General features: G+C 40.9%; 2 protein-coding genes and 1 long non-coding RNA gene across 4 annotated transcripts; 1 reads left to right on the forward strand and 2 right to left on the reverse strand.

The window, feature by feature from the left end:
• Window positions 1-1,936: 1,936 nt before the first annotated feature.
• UQCRB (ubiquinol-cytochrome c reductase binding protein) lies at window positions 1,937-6,811 on the reverse strand. The gene is made up of 4 exons (XM_075023653.1): window positions 6,721-6,811; window positions 5,347-5,418; window positions 3,396-3,562; window positions 1,937-2,178 (listed from the first exon to the last, which is right to left on the reverse strand). Exons 1-4 carry the CDS (start codon window positions 6,737-6,739, stop codon window positions 2,101-2,103), a joined length of 336 nt encoding a protein of 111 aa, XP_074879754.1. The 5' UTR covers window positions 6,740-6,811; the 3' UTR covers window positions 1,937-2,100.
• A 3,120-nt stretch (window positions 6,812-9,931) lies between these two features.
• On the reverse strand, window positions 9,932-24,690 carry MTERF3 (mitochondrial transcription termination factor 3). Of its 2 annotated transcripts, none has more exons than XM_075023652.1 (8): window positions 24,603-24,690; window positions 23,702-24,056; window positions 21,354-21,506; window positions 20,125-20,314; window positions 16,767-16,914; window positions 15,440-15,511; window positions 12,501-12,662; window positions 9,932-10,191 (listed from the first exon to the last, which is right to left on the reverse strand). In XM_075023652.1, the coding sequence occupies exons 2-8, from the start codon at window positions 24,030-24,032 to the stop codon at window positions 9,997-9,999; spliced, it is 1,251 nt and encodes a 416-aa protein (XP_074879753.1). In that variant the 5' UTR covers window positions 24,033-24,056; window positions 24,603-24,690; the 3' UTR covers window positions 9,932-9,996. The 2 variants fall into 2 exon arrangements, with proteins under 2 accessions (XP_074879753.1, XP_074879752.1); XM_075023651.1 differs by having other exon boundaries at window positions 23,702-24,053; window positions 24,603-24,682.
• LOC142029195 (uncharacterized) lies at window positions 10,173-15,433 on the forward strand. Its single transcript, XR_012649864.1, has 3 exons — window positions 10,173-10,676; window positions 12,162-12,335; window positions 13,464-15,433. It is a non-coding gene; the product is annotated as an uncharacterized LOC142029195 (long non-coding RNA).
• Window positions 24,691-24,751: the final 61 nt, after the last annotated feature.

Here is a 24,751-nt window from a genome sequence, read left to right on the forward strand (position 1 = left end):
TTCAAAATACCTCAACAGGAGACTACTGCATATTAGAGGAACTTAAAGTTAAAAACTATCAATCCAAGTCAGAAGCATCTGAAAACATGTCTAAATGAAAGCTGTCAACCAACCTCAGTCTAAGTGAGTAGGCAAGCTCTTAACATGGCTTCCTTTTCTCTCCTCCCCTTGAACTGCTATAAAGGTCACTTGGAAAGACTCTTCTATTAACTTCTACTACTCACCTATGACTCTTAAAATGTTAAACTTGAGTGTAAGGAGGTCAGTGATTTCAGGTGTGTTAGGCCAATTGGAGCATGGCTGCTTTGCACTCACCTCAAAGGTCAGCCTATTTTTAAGTGCCTGACACCAACAAAACCCTTTTCTCTAAACCAGGTAATTTCTGAGAGACTTTTGAACCACATTAATCTTAATCCAAACCTATGTTCAAGTAAGCAGATGCTTTCTACAAAATCCTAGCTTTTGTAGAAGTTTGATCAGCTATGCCTTTGAAGTGCTACTTCCATTAGATAATTAAGTCTTCTAATATTATTCTAACAGATAATGAAATAGTTCTAATCCCATTAAAAAAATTAAGTATTCTAATAATTCCATAAATAGAAGCATGAAACATCAGGCTCTATTTGCCTCTTGGAAGAAAATTAGAATGTTCTCAAAAATACATGAAATTATGTATGCTTCAATCACAAGATTTTATTACAGGAGATGAAAGAAACCTCAAATTCTTAGTATAATCTCCCCACAGACTTTTAAGGAATATCAGTGATGCAGATATTTTTGCAGCATTTTGTTTTACCACATCAGGCTGTGAAGCATTGAAATAAAATATTTCACCCAGGGATCACTGTATCCATCCTACAGATGTAAGCAACTGAAACAAGCAGATGAAAGTTAACAATAGAGTGATGAGCAAAGCTAAAAGATGTTTTCAATTCTAACTTCTTATCCAGTACTGTATTTATCTGGTCATACCAATTCAAAGCTACAGACATGGTTTGCTCCATATTTATGTAATTCCGTTTTTTTTTCCTAAACTGCTCTAGCTTTTAGTCAATGGATTCTTGCATTTGACAGAGAAGCATGCATAAAAAGAAAAAAAAACAAACCTTGGGACTGTCACACAAGATTGTGTACTTCACACAGAGGTCTATATTATAGGTTTTGAATTTCACATGTAACACCAAAATTTCTCTCAAATTAACACTACCGTTAAACTATGGAAGACTAAACTCAAGGTCTTCAACCAGCAAGGGGTATTTTCCAGACACAACTGACTTCCTTCTGTTTTTAAGCAGAGTCTGAGGTCCATGTGTATATCTCATGTCATTAAGCCTGATAGTTTAAAATACTTGATACCATTCACTGTTAACAGCAGCATGCTTTAGGCCATGAAAAAAATATATGGGAAGTTAATTATGCTGTTCAGTACATCAGCATACCACTCTTACCCTTTAAAAGGATAAAAAGTCTCAAGAAGCTGAAGTAAGACAGTCATTATGGTTTATATGAAAATAGTCTTTTAAGGATTAACAATGTATATGGTATAAAAAGCTAGTGAAACATCTCCTGATTTTGTGATTAACATCTGTATTTTCATTACTGTAATATGTACGTGCTTAGATGCACAGAATATTACATTCTGCTGTCTCATGATGTCATTGTAACATCAGCCACTGGCCCAGTATTGTTGTTTCCAGGGAGAAGTGATGAAGGAAATAAGCAACCCCATTTTAATTTAACAGGGCAACTAGCACCAACAGCCTTGCGTGTTTCTTACCTAACCCTAACAACTGCAGAAAACAGCTGTACTCTGAAAAGAGTAAGAATCAAAAAGCTGGAATGAAGACTGCATACCACCAAGCTAATATGTAATGTATACGCTCATAGGAAAGATCTGAACATTAGCTTGTTAACATTTACAAAGAACTCTTCCAAGTAGATTTTATACTTTGACATGTTTATTTTAGTTGGATGAACAGATTCAATGAACAAACTGAAACAGTATTCCTCAGCCTCACATTTGCCTCCCCGTAGACTTCTGTAACCAAATGTTTTAAAATATCAGAAATATGTGGCTATTTGCATGAAGTAGTTCAATAGTTATTTCTTGTTCCATGCTTCTCTTTCAAGTCTTTCACGGATTACTTCTTTTAAGTACGGTTCAAGATAATGCTTATCCTGAAAAAGAAGAGAATATATTTAAACTTATAGGGAGGTCCAGAAACATCTCAAGCCATTCCTACAGATTACTTGTCTCTCATTCTGCCTCAGGTTTGACTAAAACCCAACCTAACAAGAAAAAAAACAACCAACAAACCCCAAACATGACTTACTCTAAAAAGGTAAACTTTGCATCTGCCAAGTCTGCAATGACAAGTTCTTTACTGCAGCAACCACTAATTCCTAATGCCTCGCCAACATTAACAAGCAAAGTGATACTTCCAGCTATACCTTTAGAAAAAAATGTACATTTGGGTATCTGCCAAAAGAACAAGATCCACTTTAATTAGTTCAAAGTCCAACTGTAATACTCTGGAGAATCTCATTTTGAGCTTAACTTCTAAACAGCACTGTAAACTTGGATTTGATGGAACACCTTGACTGTGTTTAACACTTACAAACCAAACTGCTGCTTAAGGAACCATGCAACCAATTATTCAGTGCAGTGATTACCTAATATGACCAATACGACCACAAGAAACAGCCTCTGCCTATATAGAGAAACATAATACCCTTATAATACTATCCTATAGTCAAAAGTTTAGTGGCAAGATTCCTCTCTGCCTGGTAATTTGGCAGAAGCTGAGATGGACAGTAATGCAAAGCCTGTGAATCAATCCGCTACAAAAATAAAATTTAGTTACATCTAAAATGAAGTTGTAGTTTGCTTTTCAGGTTACAAGATTACACTTATTTTAATGCAAGATTTCCCTTTAAATTGTTCTTCCTTGGCATCTTCATGAATAAGAGCTTTGGCTCAAGATTTTCTATAAAATTAAAGAAATTCATCAGAAAAGAAAGAGACCTTTTATAAGAATTTCCAAGCTAGTTACAGTGTATTTCTTTATCTGATAGCTTAGAAGAAATATTTTGTCTGAATACAAACAACATGCTATGGCTCTGAGCTGTGGCTGAATACAAACAACATGCTATGGCTCTGAGCTGTGGTTTAAGCTTTTGTCACTTTGAGAAAAAATTTGTAATTTCCACTGAAAAATAGAAATTTTTAAACAGCAATCAAAAGCCATGTTTCCCACAGGTATCCTACGAGATACACACTCATTTACTCATTTTAAAGAACATGTAAGTATGTATCTCTTCAGAGACTGAAAATCCCAAAGACCAGTCATACAGTGCCATTTAAGAACTCCACCTTGGAAACACTCTGTACATACCTCTTCATACTTCACCCACTGGTCTTTTGGAAGGATCTGATGTTTCAGGCTTAAGTCGAGTGCTCGCTTTATGCGAAATATTCTTTCATTGTAAAGATGTTCTGGAAGTCTCTTCAGTGCTTCTTTTACATCATCATCTTCATATAACGTATCATCTCTCATTAATCCTGTACCAAGAAGATTTTACAATATCACTGAAAGTTAAGTAAGATTTAGGATTGACACAGGTGTTTCTACATAACATGGGCAAAACGCTTCCAATGCAAAATTATGAAGAAAACCCAAACCAATCCAGAAGAGAACCACTAACTGCTCACAGAGAACAAACTCTAAACACTGGCTTTCATATACTCTATTTACTTGTTTTTACTCATTTTCTTAAGGAGGAATACGGAAAATGGGTATTTAATTCAATGTGTTTCGTAAGCATATATATATACACAGAACAATAACTATTCTGGATCTGAGGGGTGGACTTACACTCACCTAGTTTTCTATCTGTATTTAAGATGATTGTCTAGTTAAAGGGTTTAAGAGCTCTGCATCCATTAGAGTCAGTCAACCACAGATGTGACTACTTCAGTACTGAAGAATTATCCTCTAAACTCCACTATACATAATGACTAGATAGATCTCCATTGACTATATTAAGCCATGGAAACCTGAAGCTAGATGCTTGTGTGCAAGTTGCTTCCCTCCCACATTGCCCCAAATCAGAAGTTAAATCAGGGAGAAGTATCTAGTCTTCTCATAGACAAGAACACCCCTACACTATTTGTGGGACAAAAGATTCCTGAAACTCAACCAACCCCACTTTAAGTTTCAGTATTAACAAATAAGAGAAAATGTTACTTCTGTAACATTCCCAGATTAATGAAAATCACAAGAGGATACCAACTGACTTGTGTTAAAGGTTTTGATCTCATGTGACTGAGCTGGCAGTAGTCTCCCAATAAAACAGAAATTTCTTTTGAGCCACATATTCTTGAATTCAGTTTTGTAATTTATTTCAAAGGCACAGGGAGCACGGCTGCTAGTTTAATCACTAGATTAAATTCAGTGTTTCTCCTCAGTTTTAAGTCGCATTCCCAGAAAAGCAGCAAAAAGTATTAACGCCTTCAAGAATTTCAGCAGACAGATATAAAAAGAATGGCTAAGCACTGTACCCCTGGAGGAAAGACCTATGCTTATTCCTCTACAATTGTCTTGCAATTTTTTTCTAACTTATCCAGGGCAGGTATGTTAACTTCCTTTAAATGATTTGCTCATATTGTAGTCAGCAGTAAACTACAGCCTCTGAATATTCAGATTCCCTTGTCATTCAAGAACAGTTCTGCCATCTAAATAGTTAAAACAAATTTGGTAACAACTCTGAACAAATTGAAGACAATACCATCAAGGCACCTCCTCTCCCTAAGGAAACACTATTTTTACACCTACTTCACCATTGTGCAGGCCTGAGACACACCAAGTGAAGTTACAGTGATACAAAGGGCAGAACTAACTACATCCTTTTTTGTACTTTGGATACCTTGCATAAACATCACAGACAGACTGACTGCTATAGTGGGAACCTCTCCAGCTTCAAGGGCAGCCTTTGGGTTAGAAGATACTGGCCACCGAAAGTGACTTGGTGGGAAAAGATAAATAATCAAGCTTTCAAGACTGGATTGTTAAAGTTTTTTCAATTGTTCCAGCTCAACCTTAGCCGTCATAACTTATTTCACTGAAAACAAGAGCAAACACAGAAATAACAGAAAAGTCACTGATTCATTACTAGGTAGCAATCATGAAGACTGAGGCCACTGCTAACTTTTTCCCACCGAAGCAGTAGCTAATTTTGATCAAAAACACTTAGGCCAAACTGCACGTACATACATCCGCTATGAACCATAATTAGCTTGAGGACTGTTACATTTGCAAAGTTTTTAAAACTCAGCGAAACACTTACCGAGTTTGTTGAATCCAGCTGCATTATAATACCACTTGCGAATCCTGTCTAACAGGCGACCTCCTCCTGCAACTGAATGTGACCATTATCAGTTGCAGAGCAAGATAAAATTGAACATTTACACACTACTATGACAGTACACAAATATTTGCTGGCCTCCTTCACATGCAGTAATGCAACACTACATCAAGTTTGAACTTGAACATATGTGACTCGGCCTCTCTGCTTTTCAGTATCCATTAACTGACACTGAACAGGTAGAATGACTGCTTGTTATGTACAATAATTTGACCTCTGTTTCACTAAATTTGAATATTAGACTGCTTTAAGACTTGGAACAATGCTAACAGTTCATTGTCAAAGACAGCAGCAACACTTTTAAGGCTCCATAACTCTTACTTGAACTAAAAACATAATGTTCTACACAAAGCAAACCCATTGTGCTTTTCAAACCATTTGTCTAAGTTCCACAGCTCTCACTATGGGTTAATGCGATTTCAAGGCCTGCATATTATTTTGTTGTTAACCTTCTGCTCTCCTCTCCAGTTACTTAAATACTATTCCAGAGACTCCTTTTTTCCAAGAGCTGCCAAAGTCAACTGGAAAGTCAACACGGAAACCTCAAAAAAAAAAAAAAATCATTGATTTTAAAAAGAAAAAATAAAACACATCACTTGTAGAATGTTCATCTTTCCCTAAATGTGATTTTGGATAGCAAAGGTGTTTTTACATGTACTCAAGCACAATGCAATACCAAATACCATTGAAGCAATTCAACAAGGGGTCTAGAAGCCCAGAAACAGCACGACAGGGGCAAGGCAGCCAGGGCAAGCTATCCTTCATGACTTTAAGTCAGTTGTCTTACTAGGTCACCCCATAAACCCAGCACTACGTGCGATACCAGCATGCCATTAGCACACTACCTCATCAGGCCTTATTCCTTCGGACTTTAGGACTTGAGAACGAGTAACGCCAAACCAGCTAAGCCTGGCGTCAGTATCCGGGCAGGACAGCGATCCCCGACTTCCCTCCGGAGCAGCCCAAGGGCTCCTCCGCTGCTCCCGAGCACCCTCTGCCCCACTGCTCCCAGAAAACCTCAGCATCGGAGCCAGGCTCCCTCCGCTGAGGCCCAGACCGAGGGGCCGCCGCTCGGGAGGGACGGCGAGGAGACCCGCCCGCCGGGGCCGTACCGAGCTGCGGGCGCTGCCCCCGTCAAGGGCACAGGGCTCACACCGCCCACCGGCTCCCCATCTCCCCGTCACGGCCCGCCTCGCCTCCCGGCGCGGGACAGAGCGAGCCCAGCACCACAAGCGCGACGGGCGCGGACGGGCGCGGCCCCGCACGACCACCCCCGGCCGCCCACCGCCGCCTCACCGGACGCCCTCGCCGCCATCTTGACCTCGGCGCGGCGCGCTGCCTTCTGGGTAACCCGCCCGTCCCGGGGGGCGGGCCCGCCAATGCCGCCTCAGCCCTGGCGCATGCGCCCCGGCGGGGCGGGGGAAGAGGCGCCGCGGCCCGGTGCCGGTAGCGCCCGACCTCCTCGTCAGCCGCTTTATCCCGGTGGGGGGCGAGCAGCTGTCCCCAAGGACGGAGACTGCCCCATCGGCCTCCGCCGTGACGGCCTGTCCCCGCTAGGCCGCCTTCTGGCGCGGGAGCTCTGCCGTAGCCGCCGCGGGGCGCCGGGCTGCTCTGAGGCACCTGCCCGCCGGCGACAGAGAGGAGGCCCAGGCGGGCACGGTCAAGGCCGTGACCCCGACGATGGGTTTAAATAACGCTCACGGTGTTGGAGAATCGGTAATTAAGCCAAGATTAATCAGCGCTTGCTGAGAACGAGGAACGTAATGCGGTCTCCTCCCAGCGCGCGTGCACCGCAGCGCCTCTGCAAACCGGCCGCGACTCGAGCCCCAAAATATTTTGCAGCCGTAGTCCGAGCCGTCGCCTCCGCTGGCCGCTGCCCGTGCTCTCACCCGCAGGGCCGGGGCTGCAGCTCAGAGCCTGGAGGGGTGAGGTAAACGAGCACCGGCGTCGGTGCAAGGTAATCCAGCTGCCAGTCGAAGCAGGCGAAATGGTGTAACTGGGTGCTGTGAACTCTTTAGACCAACGACTGCTAACTGAGGGGTAAAGGTGAGTATAAGCTGAAAGTAAGTTTATGTTTGTAAACGCAGTAAGCAAAGCACCGCAGCAGTCACGGAAAGAAGCAGAAGCCTTTCTCTGCTCAGGTATCGCAGCTGCCAGGGGAGTGGGTCTGTTCTCTGAGGCACCGATCACTGCCTCTCCCCAGCAATGCCTTCAGAAATGGACCACTGCATTTTTAAAGAAATAAAGTAAATATGTGGAATTATTCTGGAAATATTGCTACAGCAGGCAATTTCAGTCAGAAAAGCCTCCAGCTGAATGCGATAGGCGAGCAAACAGCACAGCTCACGCAGTGTGTCAACAGACCACAAAGGGTCTTTGCCATATTGTACCCAGCAAGCCTCGATTAACCAATATGCTCAATCAAAGGCTACTAGCCCTTATCAAGAACAGCAGACTACAATAAGTTTGGTAATTCTAGGCCAAACATTTCTTTTCAAGATTTTTTTCCATCTTAAAGCCAAAAAGCATTTGGCACAATCCTCAAAAAGTTCTATCCTCTCTCCTCTTTGCTTTTAGCACTCCCATAAAATCTTTTGCTTCCTTTCTTCATGGTATTTCTGGGAAGCTATTTTGGCATAAGCTCATGCATTTAGCATTTCAAAGAAACTGGTTTAGCTCTGGCAGCAATCATTTTTACATTTAAAAATACTAAAGGAATTAAAAGCTGAGTTTGAGACATTCAAAATATACACATTCTATAATAATTTATATTAGAATGGTTTATCACATGGTAATATAGATCATGATAAGAACAGCGGAGTAAATCTGCAAAAGCAGTCTTTGGCATTATGAACCCACATACTTTCTATTAACAATTTTTACTACAAACATCAATTTTTACTAGCTGGTTTGAAGATTATATTTGTTATTAGCATTTTAATACAGTCAAAATCTAAGTAAGCATACTGAATTAGATATTTTTATTTAAAAGGAGGGAACGGGGAAAGTGTTTAGCCACCACTTTAGATGAAATTTGTTATGCATCTCCACCAAGAAGTCTACTTAATAGAAGATTTCAAGTTATCTTCCCAGGCCAATGGAGTGGGAAACAAGAGAACAAAAGACAAAAGAGAGCATTTCAGATATATATTGCAGTCAATGAATGTGGCTTTTTACTGTGTTTCAAGCAAATATGCCCCAGTAAATCATTTTGCACCCTGCTTGTTCTGACAACACTCCTTTTCTTGAGTGTTGTAATTCAAATTCCAAATTTTTATTTTGGATAAAAGACCCAAGCTGTAATCCAGAGATCACTACTATTCTCATTCTTTATATGTCTCTTTAACCTTACTTTGTTTCCCACCTATTACGGGAATTTAACCTTTTGAATTTTATTCTGCTATCTGCATACAAATTGGTATTTTAAGCTCCAACACTGAGCTTTTAAAACATTGAGGCTTTTTCATTAAATAAGCTTAAATCCAAATGAAAACATCTGGATTTCAGTTTTCTGAACTGTTTTAACAGAAAGAATGGAAACTTCTAAACAATAAACTATCAGACAGTTTGCATTTGGGTTTAGTCAGTTTCTTCTCTTTGCCCAAATACACAATGAAGCATTTGATAATTCTGTATTAATGCAATTTGTCTACTGATAGGATTAAGTACTTTTAATACTCCTGCAATTCCGATCAGTTGTTATAACCGAGCAAGATAACTCGTCAACTAAGTATATACTACAGCCTCTTTTTGTGTGGTTACTTGTATGCTAAAGCCATACAAATCTCATTGGGGTGCGGAAAAACTGTTTCCCCCATCAACAATGGGAAGAGAAAAGTGACTTAAAATAAGCTCCTTCTAGATTTCAGGGATGGGTATTGTTTTATTTTCTTTCTGTAATTTGCCTAGATTCAATTTGCTGATTTTCTTTGATATTTCAAACCAAGTTTCACTGCACAGCTTTTAGGGTATTAACTTCAGCAGGCAGCTTCACAAAGAAACACCTTTGTAACCTGTTGAAAAATGCCTTTTTGTATGAGGAGCTTCACATATGTAATGGTGTACTTGTTTCTACCATACAAGGAAAAGAAGAACACTATTAGCTCTTAAGATAAAAGCAGGTAAACACATCACTTCTTCACTACTGCATTACCTTGTTATTCTAACTTTTGGGAGGGAGGGTGAGGGGAGAAGACAGAGGGCAAGACAGGGAATAAGTCACTAGCCAGTTTTTCCAGCTCCCAAAACTCTGAAATTATTGAAAGAAAAAAGAAGAATCCACTTTGATTTACTTTTCTGTTAGTGTGCTGCATCATTCACTCTGAATTGTTAGCAATTAATTACATGGATTGCATCAGTAGCAATAAACATATATTCACTCAATCCTTCTGAAATATATTTTTAAGTCACCATAATGACTATTACTGTGAGCCTTTAAATCCTACAAATGTTTCATAAGCAACAACTTCTTAAACCAGTAATTAAGAAGTTAAGAGACCATAAAGGGGAGTAGTTTTATAAAATATGTTTATTTCATAACTTTATTCTATTCCTTTTTACATGTGTTACTAATTAAAGTGTTTTTAAGAATTTTTCAAAGTCCTGTATAGAAGCTTTGGCAATCTCTGTACAAAACACCTCATCGGGCAAGGATACTAGCTGGTCCAGAGAGATGTAGCTGGGTTGCGCTGGGTCATACTGGGCTCTTCCCAAGAACGTAAGAAACATATGTCTCTCTTTCATTCGTAATAGCTTTGAGTTGAAAACCTAAGAAAGAAAGGGAAGAATCTTTTAGGTTGTCTAAATTTCAGACTCTGATGAATCTGTAACGAGCATTTTTTTGATGCTAACTGAAGATCTAGGAAGAAAACAAATAATTTGCATCTTTTCTTCTCATTTATGTCAAACACCAGGTAGGTTACATTTATATACAAATTATCTGAATTCTAAATAAATGCTTCAATACAATACGCCAACATACACACACAAGGGAAATCAGGGAGTGATACAACTCTCAAGCATGTTAGTTTTTTGTTTGTATAACTATATTACTTTTGTGTAATCACAGGCAAGAAAGCGGAGAGGAGACATTCAGGAACAGGGAGCAAGAATACTTAAGCATTTTCCCTATACTGTCAGAAGCATTTATTTATACAGCTAGATTCAGATGAGCATTGTTATATGGAAGTAATGACCAAGTGACCATGTGGGTGCAATACAAATGAGTGAATTGCACAGTGGCAACGGAAAAGGTGAGTGGCTGCGCCTCCAGTCATAACACAGCCAAAAGGCACAGTGCAGTGGTTTAAAACAACCACTTGTCTTCTGCTGTAGAGCCATGCCTACCTTTGAAGATTCTTGTCACAAAAACAGTTCTAGACAGTCAAAGGCGAGAACAATGGTAAGAGAAACATGAAATAAATCAGTGGAACATCTAAAAAGAGGGAGAAGTGGGGAAGATAAGAGATGCACACACAGTTAAGTCTTAAAAGCAGAGATCTAACTCTGCATTTCTGAGCAGTACAACTGAAGAGAGATGCTGCTTTAGAGAAGATGACGGTGAAAACATGAATGCTAGAACAATGAAAGCAAGCAGAGTTTTTACTAAAAAGGAGAGACTGCACTACTGAAGGATTTCATGAGGATGGAAACCAATTTGAACTAGGACAGAAAGCAAAACTACTGTTCCTCCTCTGCCTTCCTTGAATTTTAAGAGGGAGTCAGAAAATGGGAAAAAACCTTAACCACCAGTTATGGAGCTAGCTGACAGAAAGGATGGTTAAAACAGCACCTGTAATATAAGAGAGGATTTGACAAAAAAATCCTGTATACCTCTTATTTTCAGCATTACTGTCATTCAGGATAGAAGCAAGAACAGATGGAGACAAGTATGCATTTGTGAATGCACGAGTTAATGTCCAGAATATATACAGACAGAGTTGTATTAGCCACATCCTGGAACTCACAGTTTTGAGGATAGAGGGGAAGAACAGGGAAGAGAGAGGGTAACTGCGCCAAGAACAAGGAATAGAAGAAACTCTCCATTTACCCTTCCAAACAAAGGGAAGGGACATAATAAGGTGAACCACCATGAAGCCAACAATAAGACAACTGAGAAGGAAGTGAGCAAGACTTGTGGTCACTTACAGGTCAAGGAGGGCAAAGTGACACATGGATTGGAGTTATAGCAAGCATCCTTGTTAAATAAAGCTATATTAAATAACAAGATAAGTAATCAAAATCCTGGGGAGTAGTTTTATTTGCCCATATAATTTTGGCTTTTTAGCCAGTTAGGTTAGACAGTTAGATGCCCTACTACACTTGCTTTAGGAAGAAAATTATTGCAGTTAAGAAGCTGTAATTTGTGCTTTCTTTTTAGCTTTTGAGAAGCTAGTGTGACTGCATGTTGGCATTGGATGAAGTGACTAATGCTTTCAACTTTTAATTTGTGAGGAAATAACTTTAGTGAGGAGATAGAAAAAAACAAAAATAATCATCAAGAAAATAATCAATTTTCACTGTGATTTTTTAGCTATTGTTGCAGCAATAGGAAGATCAATGAGAATCCGATTGCCTAATGGGCAGAACTTCTCTTACCTTTAAACTATATTTTCAGATCCTAGAATCCATAAAAGTTATTCTTTAACTAGACAAATCTGAAAGAAATGCTTTTATATATATATGCTACCTAATGAACAGATCTTCTGCATGATCCATCTTCCCTTGTGTCTCACTAGGTAAGATTTCAGGAAAAGGAATCCCTAAGCTGGGAGTAATGTCTCTTGCATGGATCCAGAAGAGATGAGCATGACTACTTCTATTTAAAACTTAAAAACTCACAAGACTGGGGGTGGTGGTGTCACATGTGCCAGAGGGAGAAGAAAGGCACTTTCACACTGGAATTCTCAATGGTTGGTGAATTGCTAATAAAAGTTTTCCCAATTAGAGTAAAAGCCACAGACAAGTTGAAGAATTCACATGTGTCCTGGATATGGTGAGGCTTCACCTTCAGCACCAAACTAGAGAAGTAGTTGTGCAAAGAGCACCTACGCTTTATTCCCAGATTAACAGCTCACCTGAGGAAAGCGAGTAAGCATGTGGTGGGGAATGCCCATTATGTTGTGCAAGTAGTCAAATGTCTGTCTGAGTCTCTTTTTACTTGCAGTTAAAATCTTGGGGATTTTAAACACAATCTCTTGAATTTCATTACGTTGAAAACCAAGTTCAATCTGACAGACCTGAAAAAGAGCACAATTTTAGCTTCAAAAGTCAGCTATAGCAAACTTAGCTTATTTTAACATGCCACTGAAATAAAATAATGCAAAATTTTTCTACCTTTTGTCACACAGCAACAAGAATGCAGCCCACAATAATATCTGCCACTCCAGTTCTTCTCAAGTCAGACAGTGCAAATTTTTTATCATTCTGGATTAAAGTGTAATTTGTTTATAGAGTATCCCTGAACTAAAGATGACTTCTGTGAATGCTATGTATTTTTCAGCTTGTCTGAGATATGAACAAAAAAGCTGTGTTTCAGTATACATGGCAGTTACAAGCATAAAAAGTCTCCCCTAAGAGTCTTTCATCAGTTTCAATACCAGGCTGTCAAAAGAGAATGACTTTCTAGTTGTGGAGCTGTTGAGCTCTGTAAAACACAGCAATCAAATAGCTAGTGACTACTTTTGTTAATGTGTTATTTCTTCTGCTAATGTATCCAAGTTATATTTTTATATTAGGGAGTATAATTTTAGTCCTGTAGTCTTCAACTGAAGTCTGTTGAACCCGAAAGAGATGTGTACAATATGCGGTGTATTCAATTTATTTTACAGTTGGTTAATGTCTAAAGAAAAATGTCTTTTTTCGGAGACTGCCTTGACTTCACTTATGGTTTCCGAAAAGGAAAACAAAACACATTTTTTCAATAAAATCATGAGCACTCCTCCCAAAGTGCAGAATGGCAAGCAGTTCATTGAGTTGTTGAGAAAGGAATTCAGCATACAAGAGTGACTGGTAACTCAGCCATTTCTTCTATCCTCCAGTGACATTTACAAGCAGCTTGTTTTCAGCCATGAAGTGGGTGTGCTTGCCAGTCAACATAACCAGACTTTCAAATCCAACTCAGGTACGTCTTCAGTTGGCAAAAAGATGGTGCTTTTTGTTTTTCCAGTTTGATGTGCCAAGACTGCAGCTCTTTTACAAAACTGCCTGGCAAATACAAAGGGAAGGGCTTAGAATCTGGGTTTTGAAGCTACCTTAGGACTTCCAGACCCTTACAGGGAATTGTTTCTAGAGGTGACTATAATCAGGTCTTTCAACTCCTGGTTCTTCCTTATCTGCTTTATAAGTATTCGCAAGACAGCATTCAAGTATGAAGAGATGTGTTTGCAGTCTTCCACGGATCTGAGTTGGCAGGGGTAACTTACTGCATTAAGATACACAACCAAGAGTAAGACCTGATGTTGAATCAGTGGAGATGTATAGATTGCCCTGCTGTAGAGGTAATTGTGCAAGAATCTTGAGCTGTTCTTTTCTACTCTGTGAAATGGAACAGCTCTCTCTTGACATGAACAGTGAGCTCAAGTGTAAGTTGCTTTGACTGCACTCAGTTTGACAGCAAACATTTAACATTCAGTAACTCTCTAAACCACATATGCTAATATCCTTACTGTGTAAGCCCCAACAATAGTCAACATACTCTGTATGATTCCCACAACAGGTAGTGGTAATGCAAGCTTTCCAGTTTTACCCTGTCAATGAACCTGTAATTGTGCTTGATGAAACCTTCAGAGGATGGAATAAGCCATCCTTCAGCTCATTTAGTCCATGACGGGTGTCTTTTGACAACCAGTATCAGCTGCTGCAGTTGTTTCTGAATAACAGCCCACTCAGATCGCTTCTGAACTGCTGGTACATGGTTTTACTTCCTGAGTACTGCCTGCCCACCGCCAGCTTAGGACATACAGGTCTGAACCCAGATTCTGAATCTGAGACATCCAACCTCCTGAAAGCCTGGAGCTTCTAAGTATTAGTAGATTCCAATAGTGAGGACCTAAAAATCCTTCCTCTCCCTCTAGAACATGTTAAAAATAAGGATGCTACACTATACACTTTTTGGTAGATAGACAAGATAGTCACATAGAACTGAGGATCTTAAAAAATACATTCATTATAATATACTGAATCCCTAGCCTGTGGAAACAATGTTCATTAAAAAGAAAGCACTATTAATTGGAACAGTCTGTTACTTTCCAGTCTCCTCCCTTACCACACACACATTTCAGACTGCAAGATTCCCAGTGTTTAATAGTTTCAGAGCAGTGAGTCTGTCTGAAAATTATATATTTTAATTCATAGTTATGCATTATAGGATAATGGGATTTCTCAAATTGTTACACTACATCATGCTGTTTGGCCTAGATGGCTTTACAGCACAATAATTAAACCAATACATAGTTACATTTTCAAAAAGGAAAGGAGTCCCTGTGGGTTTAAAGTTATTTACCCAACAGTTGTTAATAACGACCATCTGTTATCAGACAATAGGTGTCAAATGCACATTTTGGCAGACTAGCTACCTGCCAAGAGGAAAATAATCAACTGCACATTTCTTGCTCCTAAATCCTCATGAGCAATCCAAGTTAGCAAAAAAACATAATAATTAAGGAAAAAGAAAAAAAAAAGAGGGAGCAAGCCCTATTTTTCACTCCTTGTAAAGAAATGGGTAACAATTTGTGTCAACAGATAGCAACTTTTGGCAGGAAGGGACCCAGATGAAGTTTGTAACCTACATCAGAGCAGAAGACAGAATAAGAAACTGCTCCACGTATGCTGTAAGCTTGCAAGCTATAGAGGAAAAGAAATTGTTTAACAAAATCCTCAGCTATTTTGTATCTCCACTAAAATTATTTCATTAAATTCTTTCTGTGCAGGACTCTCCTCCAGGAATCTTATGTTCTGACAACTCTTAAACTATGTGGATACACAATACGCTTTTAATATCTACTAAAAAACTCACCTGAAGATTTTCTTTTACAGGCTCCAATTTGCCAGTCAGTAGCCTTGGAAGACGAATTACCAGATCCTTTGTCTATGATTAGGCAAAACACACAAAGGAAAGATTATTATTGAAAGCTTTTTGTGAATCCATCTGTGAAAGAAAGAGATCTCGTATAAACTTTTTTTTCCAGTTGGAAGAGGGATGCTCTTTTACTTGCATTGCATTTTATCTCTACCCCAAATATGCGTTTGCATGAAGCAGCAGTATATTAAGATGCAAAAAGTTACTCAAATTGTTCCTCTGGAAAACAAAAAATAACATAGCTGTTGTAAAACAGACAGGAAAAGGGAGTAAAAGCATACCCCGAAAGCAGAAAGCATGGTCAAGTGCCCAATCTCTCTCAGTGCTCATGTTGTTTCTTCCCACCTTTTTAAAAAAAACAAACAAAACACTACCTGATAGAAGCTATAAAAGGATTTTTCAGCTGCAGTGTAATTTGTCTACCTCAGGATCTGGTTAGACCCTAGTATGACGGCAATACAAGAAATTACTCCACATCCCCTAAGACATGTGATTACTTGTAATCCACCGTGAGTACAAGGCAGTGACTAAACCCTTTTCCAGAGAGATCTCTTACCTCAAACGTGGAAAGGCCAGCAACAGGCACTGTGACAGCTCTGACTGTTCAGCTAATAGAAGCCAATACAAGAACACCAGATTCCACTTGGAACTTCACATTTATTGTAATCCCCAGCTACTGCAGGAAACAACTAACACTGCCCACTTAAAGTCCAGCTGCTACCTCTGAAGATCCCAAAGCATGGTGCTAAATACCTGCTAAGCATGTAATGTGGTAAGCACTCACAAGTGAACCCAGGGGTTACTCTCTGTGAGCTCAGCATATGATTTGGCATTTAGTTTGATACGATATTCGCAGATTAAGACTATTTTTCACTGATGAGTTAAGTATGTTACAGTATCTTGACAAGGTGAAGAGAGCCAATTAATTTTCTAGAAGTTAAAAAAGCTGCTTCCTGTTTCAGCAATGGATTCAGTCCTCTGACCCACTTCAGATAATAAAACTGGACACGCACATGCTTGTTTGACAATAACCTGCAGCAGATCATCCTCAAGAACTGTACTTCAGGACCTTTGAACGTTAGGTGTCCATATTACTTCTATAGACAGTTAAAATCATGTTATCCCCCTGTAACCCTCTATGTATTACCATCAGTAATGTCACTAATGTTTGTGGATAACCTCCAAACACTTGAAGTATTCATGTTCCAAGGCCTTGCAGCTGTCACTAGCAAAGTACCTAAAGACTTCAGTGTGTAGTCTTTACCTTTTTTACACTGAGACCAAGTTCATTTTTGAAGAAACCCAGTCTGTTATCCAGTCTTTCCACTGAAAACAACAGCAAATATGGAGCTCTTGAGACCATCTGAGCAATTTCTGCCTTACCAAATTTTTTTGATTTTAGGTAAGCCACTCTAGAAAGAGAACAAAAACAAAATAAAATCCAGTGATGAAAATTTTATTGCCTCCATTTATTCAGTACTTGCTTAAATTCCTCAGTGATATCTTATAAACGGACAGATGTTCTAGCATTAACATGCAACCCTGCCAAAAATAATTAGGGTGAAATCTGCAGTTATCGTAAAAGCAAAATACCATCCCTTCCAATTAATTAGAAGTAAAATAAACCTCAGAGCAGAATGTCAATACTGAAGACAGATTTTAATTCCTTCCAGCTGTACTTAAGCAGATAACTATGTTAACCTACGTTTAACTACCAGCCTGTCTCCTAGATTGCAAACACATTAATAGATCATCATAGGGTATGGACAAGAAGATATATACAGCCTTTTGCTATTTTAATGAATTCCATTTCTACTGCTGAAAGAACAGAGTACTATACCTCATACATCCCTGTTTTGCCAATAGCATTGGAGTAGAAATATCATACAACAATGCTATCTGTAGAGACTGTCCAAAAAGACATTTCTAAATCAGCTGAAGTTACTTTTGTTACAATAGGTCTCTACTTTTAGTCACTGGTCCAAGGATTTAGTTACAAAACATCTGGTTGTCAGAAAGGAGAAGGAGCTGACTAAAGTTTTTATGTTTAACAGAGCTTGCTTTCTTTCTTTCCAACTCAAAACTTTTTCCAAACTTTGTTGAATTCAGTGAAAGTTAAATCCTACTTCAAGTACTACTTGCAGTAGATTATTGCCACAGCTCCCAGAAAAGGGAATGGGGTGGGGGGGAATACAGCACACAAAATAAAGAGAGACATGATTAACCCACATGCCACCATTTACAAAAAAACTAAACTACAATTTGAAGAGGTTTCCTTTGGTTACAGATGAGCATATACAGAAGTATTCACTGTCAGATGAACTTAGAGCATACAAGAACTGACTTTATCTGGCAGTAATTAAGATACTAAATAGATTGCAGAATATTCTGCAGAAGCACATATTCAGCAAAAGATGGGCTGTGTGTTAAATCATGTCTTGTGGAGAGAAAAAAATAAAAATACCTTTCACTCACTACAACCTCCCTCTCTTTCCACAAACCTTCGAAAATTAAGTCATCACAAGCCAAAAACATCTAGACAGAAGATCCAAGAACAAGCTCTAGAGGACCAATTCCTAACTGAGCAGGCACCCCAACACAGAAGGTAGCAGCCCAGGCTCCAGACAACGCTGACGGAACTAGCTGCAGGAGGCTGAGAGACAAGGAGAGGTTAGGAGGAAGAGAAATGCAGAACACAACAATAAACAATTGGCCCTTCAAAAATTATCCCATTATGTTTTGAATGCTGCACCTTGGCTACACTATACTTCTTCCATTCAATTTTTCAAGGGCACAACTGCCAAGCATCCTAGAAACATAGCTAAATGAGGAAATTAAAAATAAAACCTTTTGGTTGTCCTGACTCCCCTCCACTTGTTTTCTGTTAAAAAGTCATTAAGATTCACACCTGAAACATTTCTTCGCATCCTGGAAAGGCAAGAAGCTTAAAAGAGGGATGGCAAGATGGTAATAACCTGACTCCAGAAACTGGTATATTAAAGAAGCAAAATCATCCAACCTGACCAAAGTTTGAGATAAATTTCTGAGTGATGGCACCAAGATTAGCTCTCGTTCTACTACAGGGGTCAGCAGTTCTATGTAGCATGTTAACAGTTTTAAGTCATCATTAACAATACCATAAAACAAAGCATCTGGTGCAGCTGCAGTACAGACACTGATTTGCAACTGTCAGAATTGTTATGAATTATGGAATGTTTTGACTTTTACAGTGTTTATCTGAAGTCAAATGCCAAATCTATTGAAATTTGTGTTTTGTTTCCTGGCAACGTGGAATCCATAGCAATAAAACATTCCAGAGTGATGTAACCAATACCATGTCCATCTGCACCGAAGTGTTTATGCAAAGGTGATACTCAGCTTTCAAAAGACAGCTATCTGAGACACATTCACTTCACGGCCTGCCATACACCCTCTGCAGCACACTTACTTTAAAGCTTGCAGGATAGCATTCAGCAGTGCCAGATAAACTCACTGAAAAATCAAGCTGCAGAAAAGAAGAAATTGGATTGCCTTGTTCAGTCCCTACTTCACTAACCAGGCAGTGCCACAGGACAGTCACTGAAAAGCAAATCTGACTTCACAGGAGAGTTAGAATGTTTATCACAGCAAAAAATACTCTCTTCAGAAGAATATAAGCAACTCCAACATCCAGAGTCAGAACTAATGCTGAAAAACAACACAGGTTCTTTTTGGATACGGGTTCTGAAAGGCCATTTACTGAAGAGGAAGATGGAAGAACAGAGGAGAAAGTAGAAAAGTCAAGTCTATGTTAGACATGAGTCTACTAATGTGCCTGTTTCCAAAAAGCCGTACCTTCAGATTTCTGTCTTGGACAGCTACTACGTGCAAAGGCCAAGCAGACAGACTCTTTTCTGGAGTTTTTAAATACCAAGATGTTTTGAGTTCATTACAAAGTGCGCACGCACGCACGAGTTGTTCTGTAAAAGAACTGTTGCATTAATGCAAGCCTGTCAAGTAATTTTAAGAATAAAAGTCCATTTTATGGACTGAGGAACAGTGTAGGGCCGTACAAGTGCGAACACACACAAAAAGTTCATTGTAGTCTTGTGCTCAGTTTAAGCTGGACAACGGGGCAGGGGGTGTGTGGGGGAGTGGAATCACCAGAACCTTCTGCTGCTATTAGATGTAAACACAGAAGAGATCTGGTCTCCTTCTTTTTCTGCAGAATTCACAAGGTATGAGTAGACATATCTAGAAGAGTGGTTTCAAAGCATGACTGAAGAGGTTAATATTGTTTTACAAATTTAGGTAAAGCCTCAGGGACTAACATTTTGGAATCTAAGCTGACATGGGTAAAGCAATTGGCCTAGGAGGGCAAGCTGCTTCCTCTGTGGCAGAGAGACAGGGATGAGCAGTAAAATTTGTTAATGGTCAGTTTTCAGGTGGATCAGGGTGTTGACTCAACTTATGATACCACCACATTTTAATGCTGACTGATGGGAAGGCACAGGAACACCAAGCCAGGGATCGAGTGAGAAAGGAAGCAGCAGCAACACAGGTCCAGTCAAGGTTAAGCCAACTGGGAAACCAGATCGTCAAGCCAAGGGGCTTGACACCCTGCTGCTATTTAAAAGGCTTACCTGCTTTCTAAAGCTTCCAGATCTTCAGCAAGGATGTATGGATTTTTGGTCAGGAATGGTCCCAGCTGATTGTCTTCTACACCCACATCCTTAAGAAACAGAAGTATTTTTCTTATATCTTTTTCAAAGTCCAAGGTCAGTAAGAGCTGACCTGCCTTTTGACGTTTCTCCACTTGGGATAAGTCAACTCCTACAACAAACAAAATTAGAAATTGCTTTAATTAAACACAGACCCTACTTCCTATAAATGTTTCATGACGACATGTTGAAATTTATAGAACTACTCCTTTTTTTCACTGATTTAGCATACTTTAATTGCTCAACACAGCAAGGTCACAACACCTTGTATGTTGTGGAAAGATTCCAGATAAAACAAGCAGTCATTTTAGACGCTTTCGCTGAGTTTATTTTCTGAAGGAAGACATTTGCACTGAATCCTGCATGTGAGGAATCAAGTACACTAGCACATGCCACGTGTAGAGACCTACTCTTGTTGCACGGAAGTACATGTGCAAGGAATTCCCAACTCCATTATAGAAAGGAAGGGGACAATTTTGCAGTGAAGTGCCTTTGGATACTGGCTCACACATAGCAATTTTTTACTACATGGGGTCAGATCTCCCCCTCTCAAGTATTTATTTCTCCAACCTTCTTCTAGTGTTCCTTGCATTTTTGGGAAACAAGGAGGTGGCCAGCAACCTTGAACTCAGCTATCCCTACACAGTCCAAGTGCTTTCTGGTGAGAAGCAAGGTTTTCTTCCATCCCTTCCTTCTTGCCTCTCCAGTTTACTGTGCCCCACTTCTAAGGTTCTGCACAGCAACTGCTCTCCGTCCTTCCTTCCAAGGATGGAGAGATGCAATTTCTCATGCAGCAAATTAAAGCATCCTTAACCATCCCAAAAGAAGACCAATCAAGTTACACAAAGTGCTCCCCACCTCCGGAAGCTGTGGGAGATGCCTCCTTTTAGCATCCACAGCACTAAGGGACTAAAACTAGCCAGCTCTGTCTTCAAGTAATATGGCATTGCTAGTGAGTCATGCAGTCCCCTCTCTTTTTCTGGATAACATTCTGCTGCTTTTAGCCATTGGTTACTGTTCCTATTTTCAAGTTTGCAAGGCAACCAGTAAGATCAAAATGTAAATTATAGAATCTCCAAAGCTCCAGACATAGGCAAACCACATTAAAACAAACAAACAAAACAAAACAAAAACCCTCAAAACACACATACCTAGGTGGACAAGTTTCGCCAGGGTTTCTGAGTGATCAACATAATCTCGGAGTGTGGAAGACTGAAGAGGAAGAAGCGGTTCTGCAATGATCTGTACAGCTTCTTCCTCAGAAATCTCCTCCAAAGCACATGAAGGTGGGATGTCATCCCAGTCTAAGAAACAAATACAGGAGACCCAAATGCATTTTGTGAAAGACAAAGCTGCTCCCACCAAACACTATACAGCTCTCTAAAAATCCATTTCAAAATGCAAGAATACTGTGCATGAGATGAACAGGCAATCCGTTATTATTTGAAAGCATATGAGAACATAGACTCTGCTCCCAGTTTTTGTCTCTGTTCCAACTCCTTGTCACTGCCCATCAACTCTTGCTCATGTGGCCAAATCTGAGCATAGTACCCAGAGAGCCTGCCTTCAGTCTGCTGCCTTGATCACTGCAGACAACAGATCACATCACCTTCTTGAAAAAGAATCTTCTTTTATGTCTTCGCAAATGCATTCCTGCCTCATCATATCCAGATCAAAGGCTACTGCAAAGATTATTTTTCATAACCTGACAAGCCCACTACTTTGTGCCTCTTCTGAATCTGATGCCTGAACTGCAGTTGTTTTAACTTTCAAGGTATTTCACAGCCAACTGCAACCAAGCTATCAAGTCTTATCTATTACAGAATGGCTGCTGACTGCCATGACCTCTAACAGCTAAAGAAATCAAGGTCCATTTCCTACTCAGTCAGGTTTCCAAGTGAACATCATTATGCTTGTTTCCCCTTAAGTGCTCCAAGTCACAGAGCTCAGTGTCTTTTAAAAAAAATATTTCTCTACACTGATCTATTTTTGCATTGACAGGAGCTCACAGCAGCTAGATCAAGATTACTGTTTGCAGACTGCCTGCTAGCATCCACCTCAATATCAGACTGATTACTGATCAACAGCCCTAATTATAAACTCCTCAGGATGAGGATTTGCTGTGCCCTGTACCTTTTCACAATGACTTCCTAGAGACTAGAGTAACACTCTTCCACGTCAAGAAAACAAAGCCACACCAGAACTACCAAGACAGGTCCCAAAGTAAGTAGGATAATTCTAACGTTCCAGGAAGAGTTGCATAGACTAGCTCAATAGCTGTTGAAGGTCTTGCCACTTCTTTTTCTCAAAGCCTCAGAAACGAAAGCACAGTAAAATGTTTCTAGCAACATTTAAACCTTAAACAGTAATAAGAACTGTCTAGGAATCTATATGGATATAAAGTATTTTCTTTCAACTTGTTGAGGACTGAACCAATATACATTAAGTTCCATTCTGGAAGCATAGATGCCTTCTTTTTGCCACTTCAAGCTCTTTAGACCTCCTATCAGGAAACACACCTCAAGTTACAAAAAAAAAAAAGTTAGCAATTATGTTTATTCCATTATATACACTGCCAACTGGGCAAAATGCTCCACACACACATACACAACAGTAAGTCTGCTGGCAGATAAAAATCTGGCACGTAGATAAACTGCACCGCAGGTGCAGACACATACGAGCTGGCTGACCTGTCAGTTCTGGTGCAGCACTGTTTCCAGAACCAGCTGCACAAACACACAGATCTCAGTTGCAGCTCTGAGCCACCCCAAAAATAAGCTCTGTAGGATCCAAATTGGCTGGTCTCAAAGCAGAATCTGAACATACGAGACTGCTTAGTAATCCAGAGAAAGTTTCCTCAGCATACTAGAATTATTTTCAGAGGGTGGTATTTTTTTTATCCTCACTTAGATATAAAAGTAGAGAAAAGTGAGGCAATTTCCCCAGGGCAATAACACCAAGGCGATCTTGTATCTATGTCCTTTCCTCAGGAGGCAGTTGGACAAGCATTTCTCATCAGGGCAGTGCTTAAGCAGGCTTTCACACTCTGCTGCCTCCTGTTGTTCATCCATGATCATTCGAATGGCTGTGTTGTGCGAGCTGCTTCAGGGGTGGGCTCCCCCACCCTTAATAAAAAAAAACAAACCCAAACAACCAAAACCAACAAACAAACCCCTTTATTTTGTACCAGCACAACTATGAGGGAAAGGCAAATGCTCAGCTGCTGCAGGTAGACTTATGAAAATAAAAGCCCTTCAAACAGCAGCTCCAGACTGACATTTCTACCCAAAGCATTTTACCTTTATCTCGGCTTAAAGGTATTCTTTGTATGCTAGAGTGACCGCAGGAATTCCACGTTAGCTATGGGGCTAAAACCAAGTGAAAGTCAGGAACTTCAGGTAAGTATTTTGGATAAACAGGCCAAAAAAGGAGAACCAAGGGTAATGCTGAAAGCATGATTTAGAGATTTGGGAGAAATTATATCCCTAAGGCCTCTTACCTTCATACGGTATTTTTGCATTCAGATCAGGTAATGTTTCTGCTTTTGCTTGTTCCTGTTTTACTGGTGAAGGCAAGTTACTTTCAGGAGAAGAAAAGGATCCATCCTTGGCACTGCCAGGTGGAGAACAGCTCTCTACACATGCATGCCTGTATGCCTGCAATCTCCACGGAAGAACGTCATTTCTAGAGGGCAGCAGAGCCAGAGGGGCGAACCCCCGACATCCCTGTGCCGTGCTGCTGCAGCCGCTCAGACCGCGATGACCTTCAGCAGCACGGCCCGTTCGCAGCAGGCAACGCCAGCGGAACGCCAGCCGAGCCCACGAAGCCATCTTTCAGCTCAGCGCAGTATCCTGCTGGGAGAGAAAGGGCTGAGGAGTAACTCGGGCGCTGCCTCACCTGGCCCGCAGGGCTGGGAGTGTGAGCCTTAATTCCCTGAGCATTAATGCAGAAATTACTCCCTGCAAAGCATCAAGTAGCTGCTTTGAGGCTTTAAACGCGTGACAAACGGAGGAGGCATCACTGAGGAGAGGAGCCGGCTCTGAACGCCACAGCTCGCTGCCCCGTACGACTGCCGTGCCGTCGGGAGCACGGGGGAGGCCCAGCCGGGACCTAAACCCTCCCCGAGGGAAGGGGCCCTCCGCGCAGAGCCGTCACCTCACACCCCGCCGCAGGGCTGGGGGGGTGGAGGGGGAGCCGGGCCGGGCCTCGCCGCGCTCGCCGCCCTTTGCAGGCCTCCCCAGCCCGGCAGCCTCTGCCTACAGCCTGCGTGAGGGCGTGCCGCTCCGCACACAGCGAGCCCGGCCGGCGGGAGGGAGGGCGAGGGCGAGCGCGGCCGCCCCGCCGCGCCGCACCGCGCCGCGCAGCCCCGGCCCGGCCCTTGGGACCCGCCAACGCCTCACCTGCCCCTCACGCCGCTCCCGCGCGCGGCCCAGCCCACGTGCATGCCCGTCCCAACTCGGGTGAGACCATTCGGCAGCTGGGGGGGGGGGGGGGGAGGGGGAGGGCGGCGGGTCAGGCAGAAAAGGAGCCTTCCCACCGCTTGCTCGAA

This window comes from Buteo buteo, chromosome 3 (genome assembly GCF_964188355.1).
Source record: "Buteo buteo chromosome 3, bButBut1.hap1.1, whole genome shotgun sequence".
In the NCBI taxonomy this organism is placed as follows: domain Eukaryota; kingdom Metazoa; phylum Chordata; class Aves; order Accipitriformes; family Accipitridae; genus Buteo; species Buteo buteo.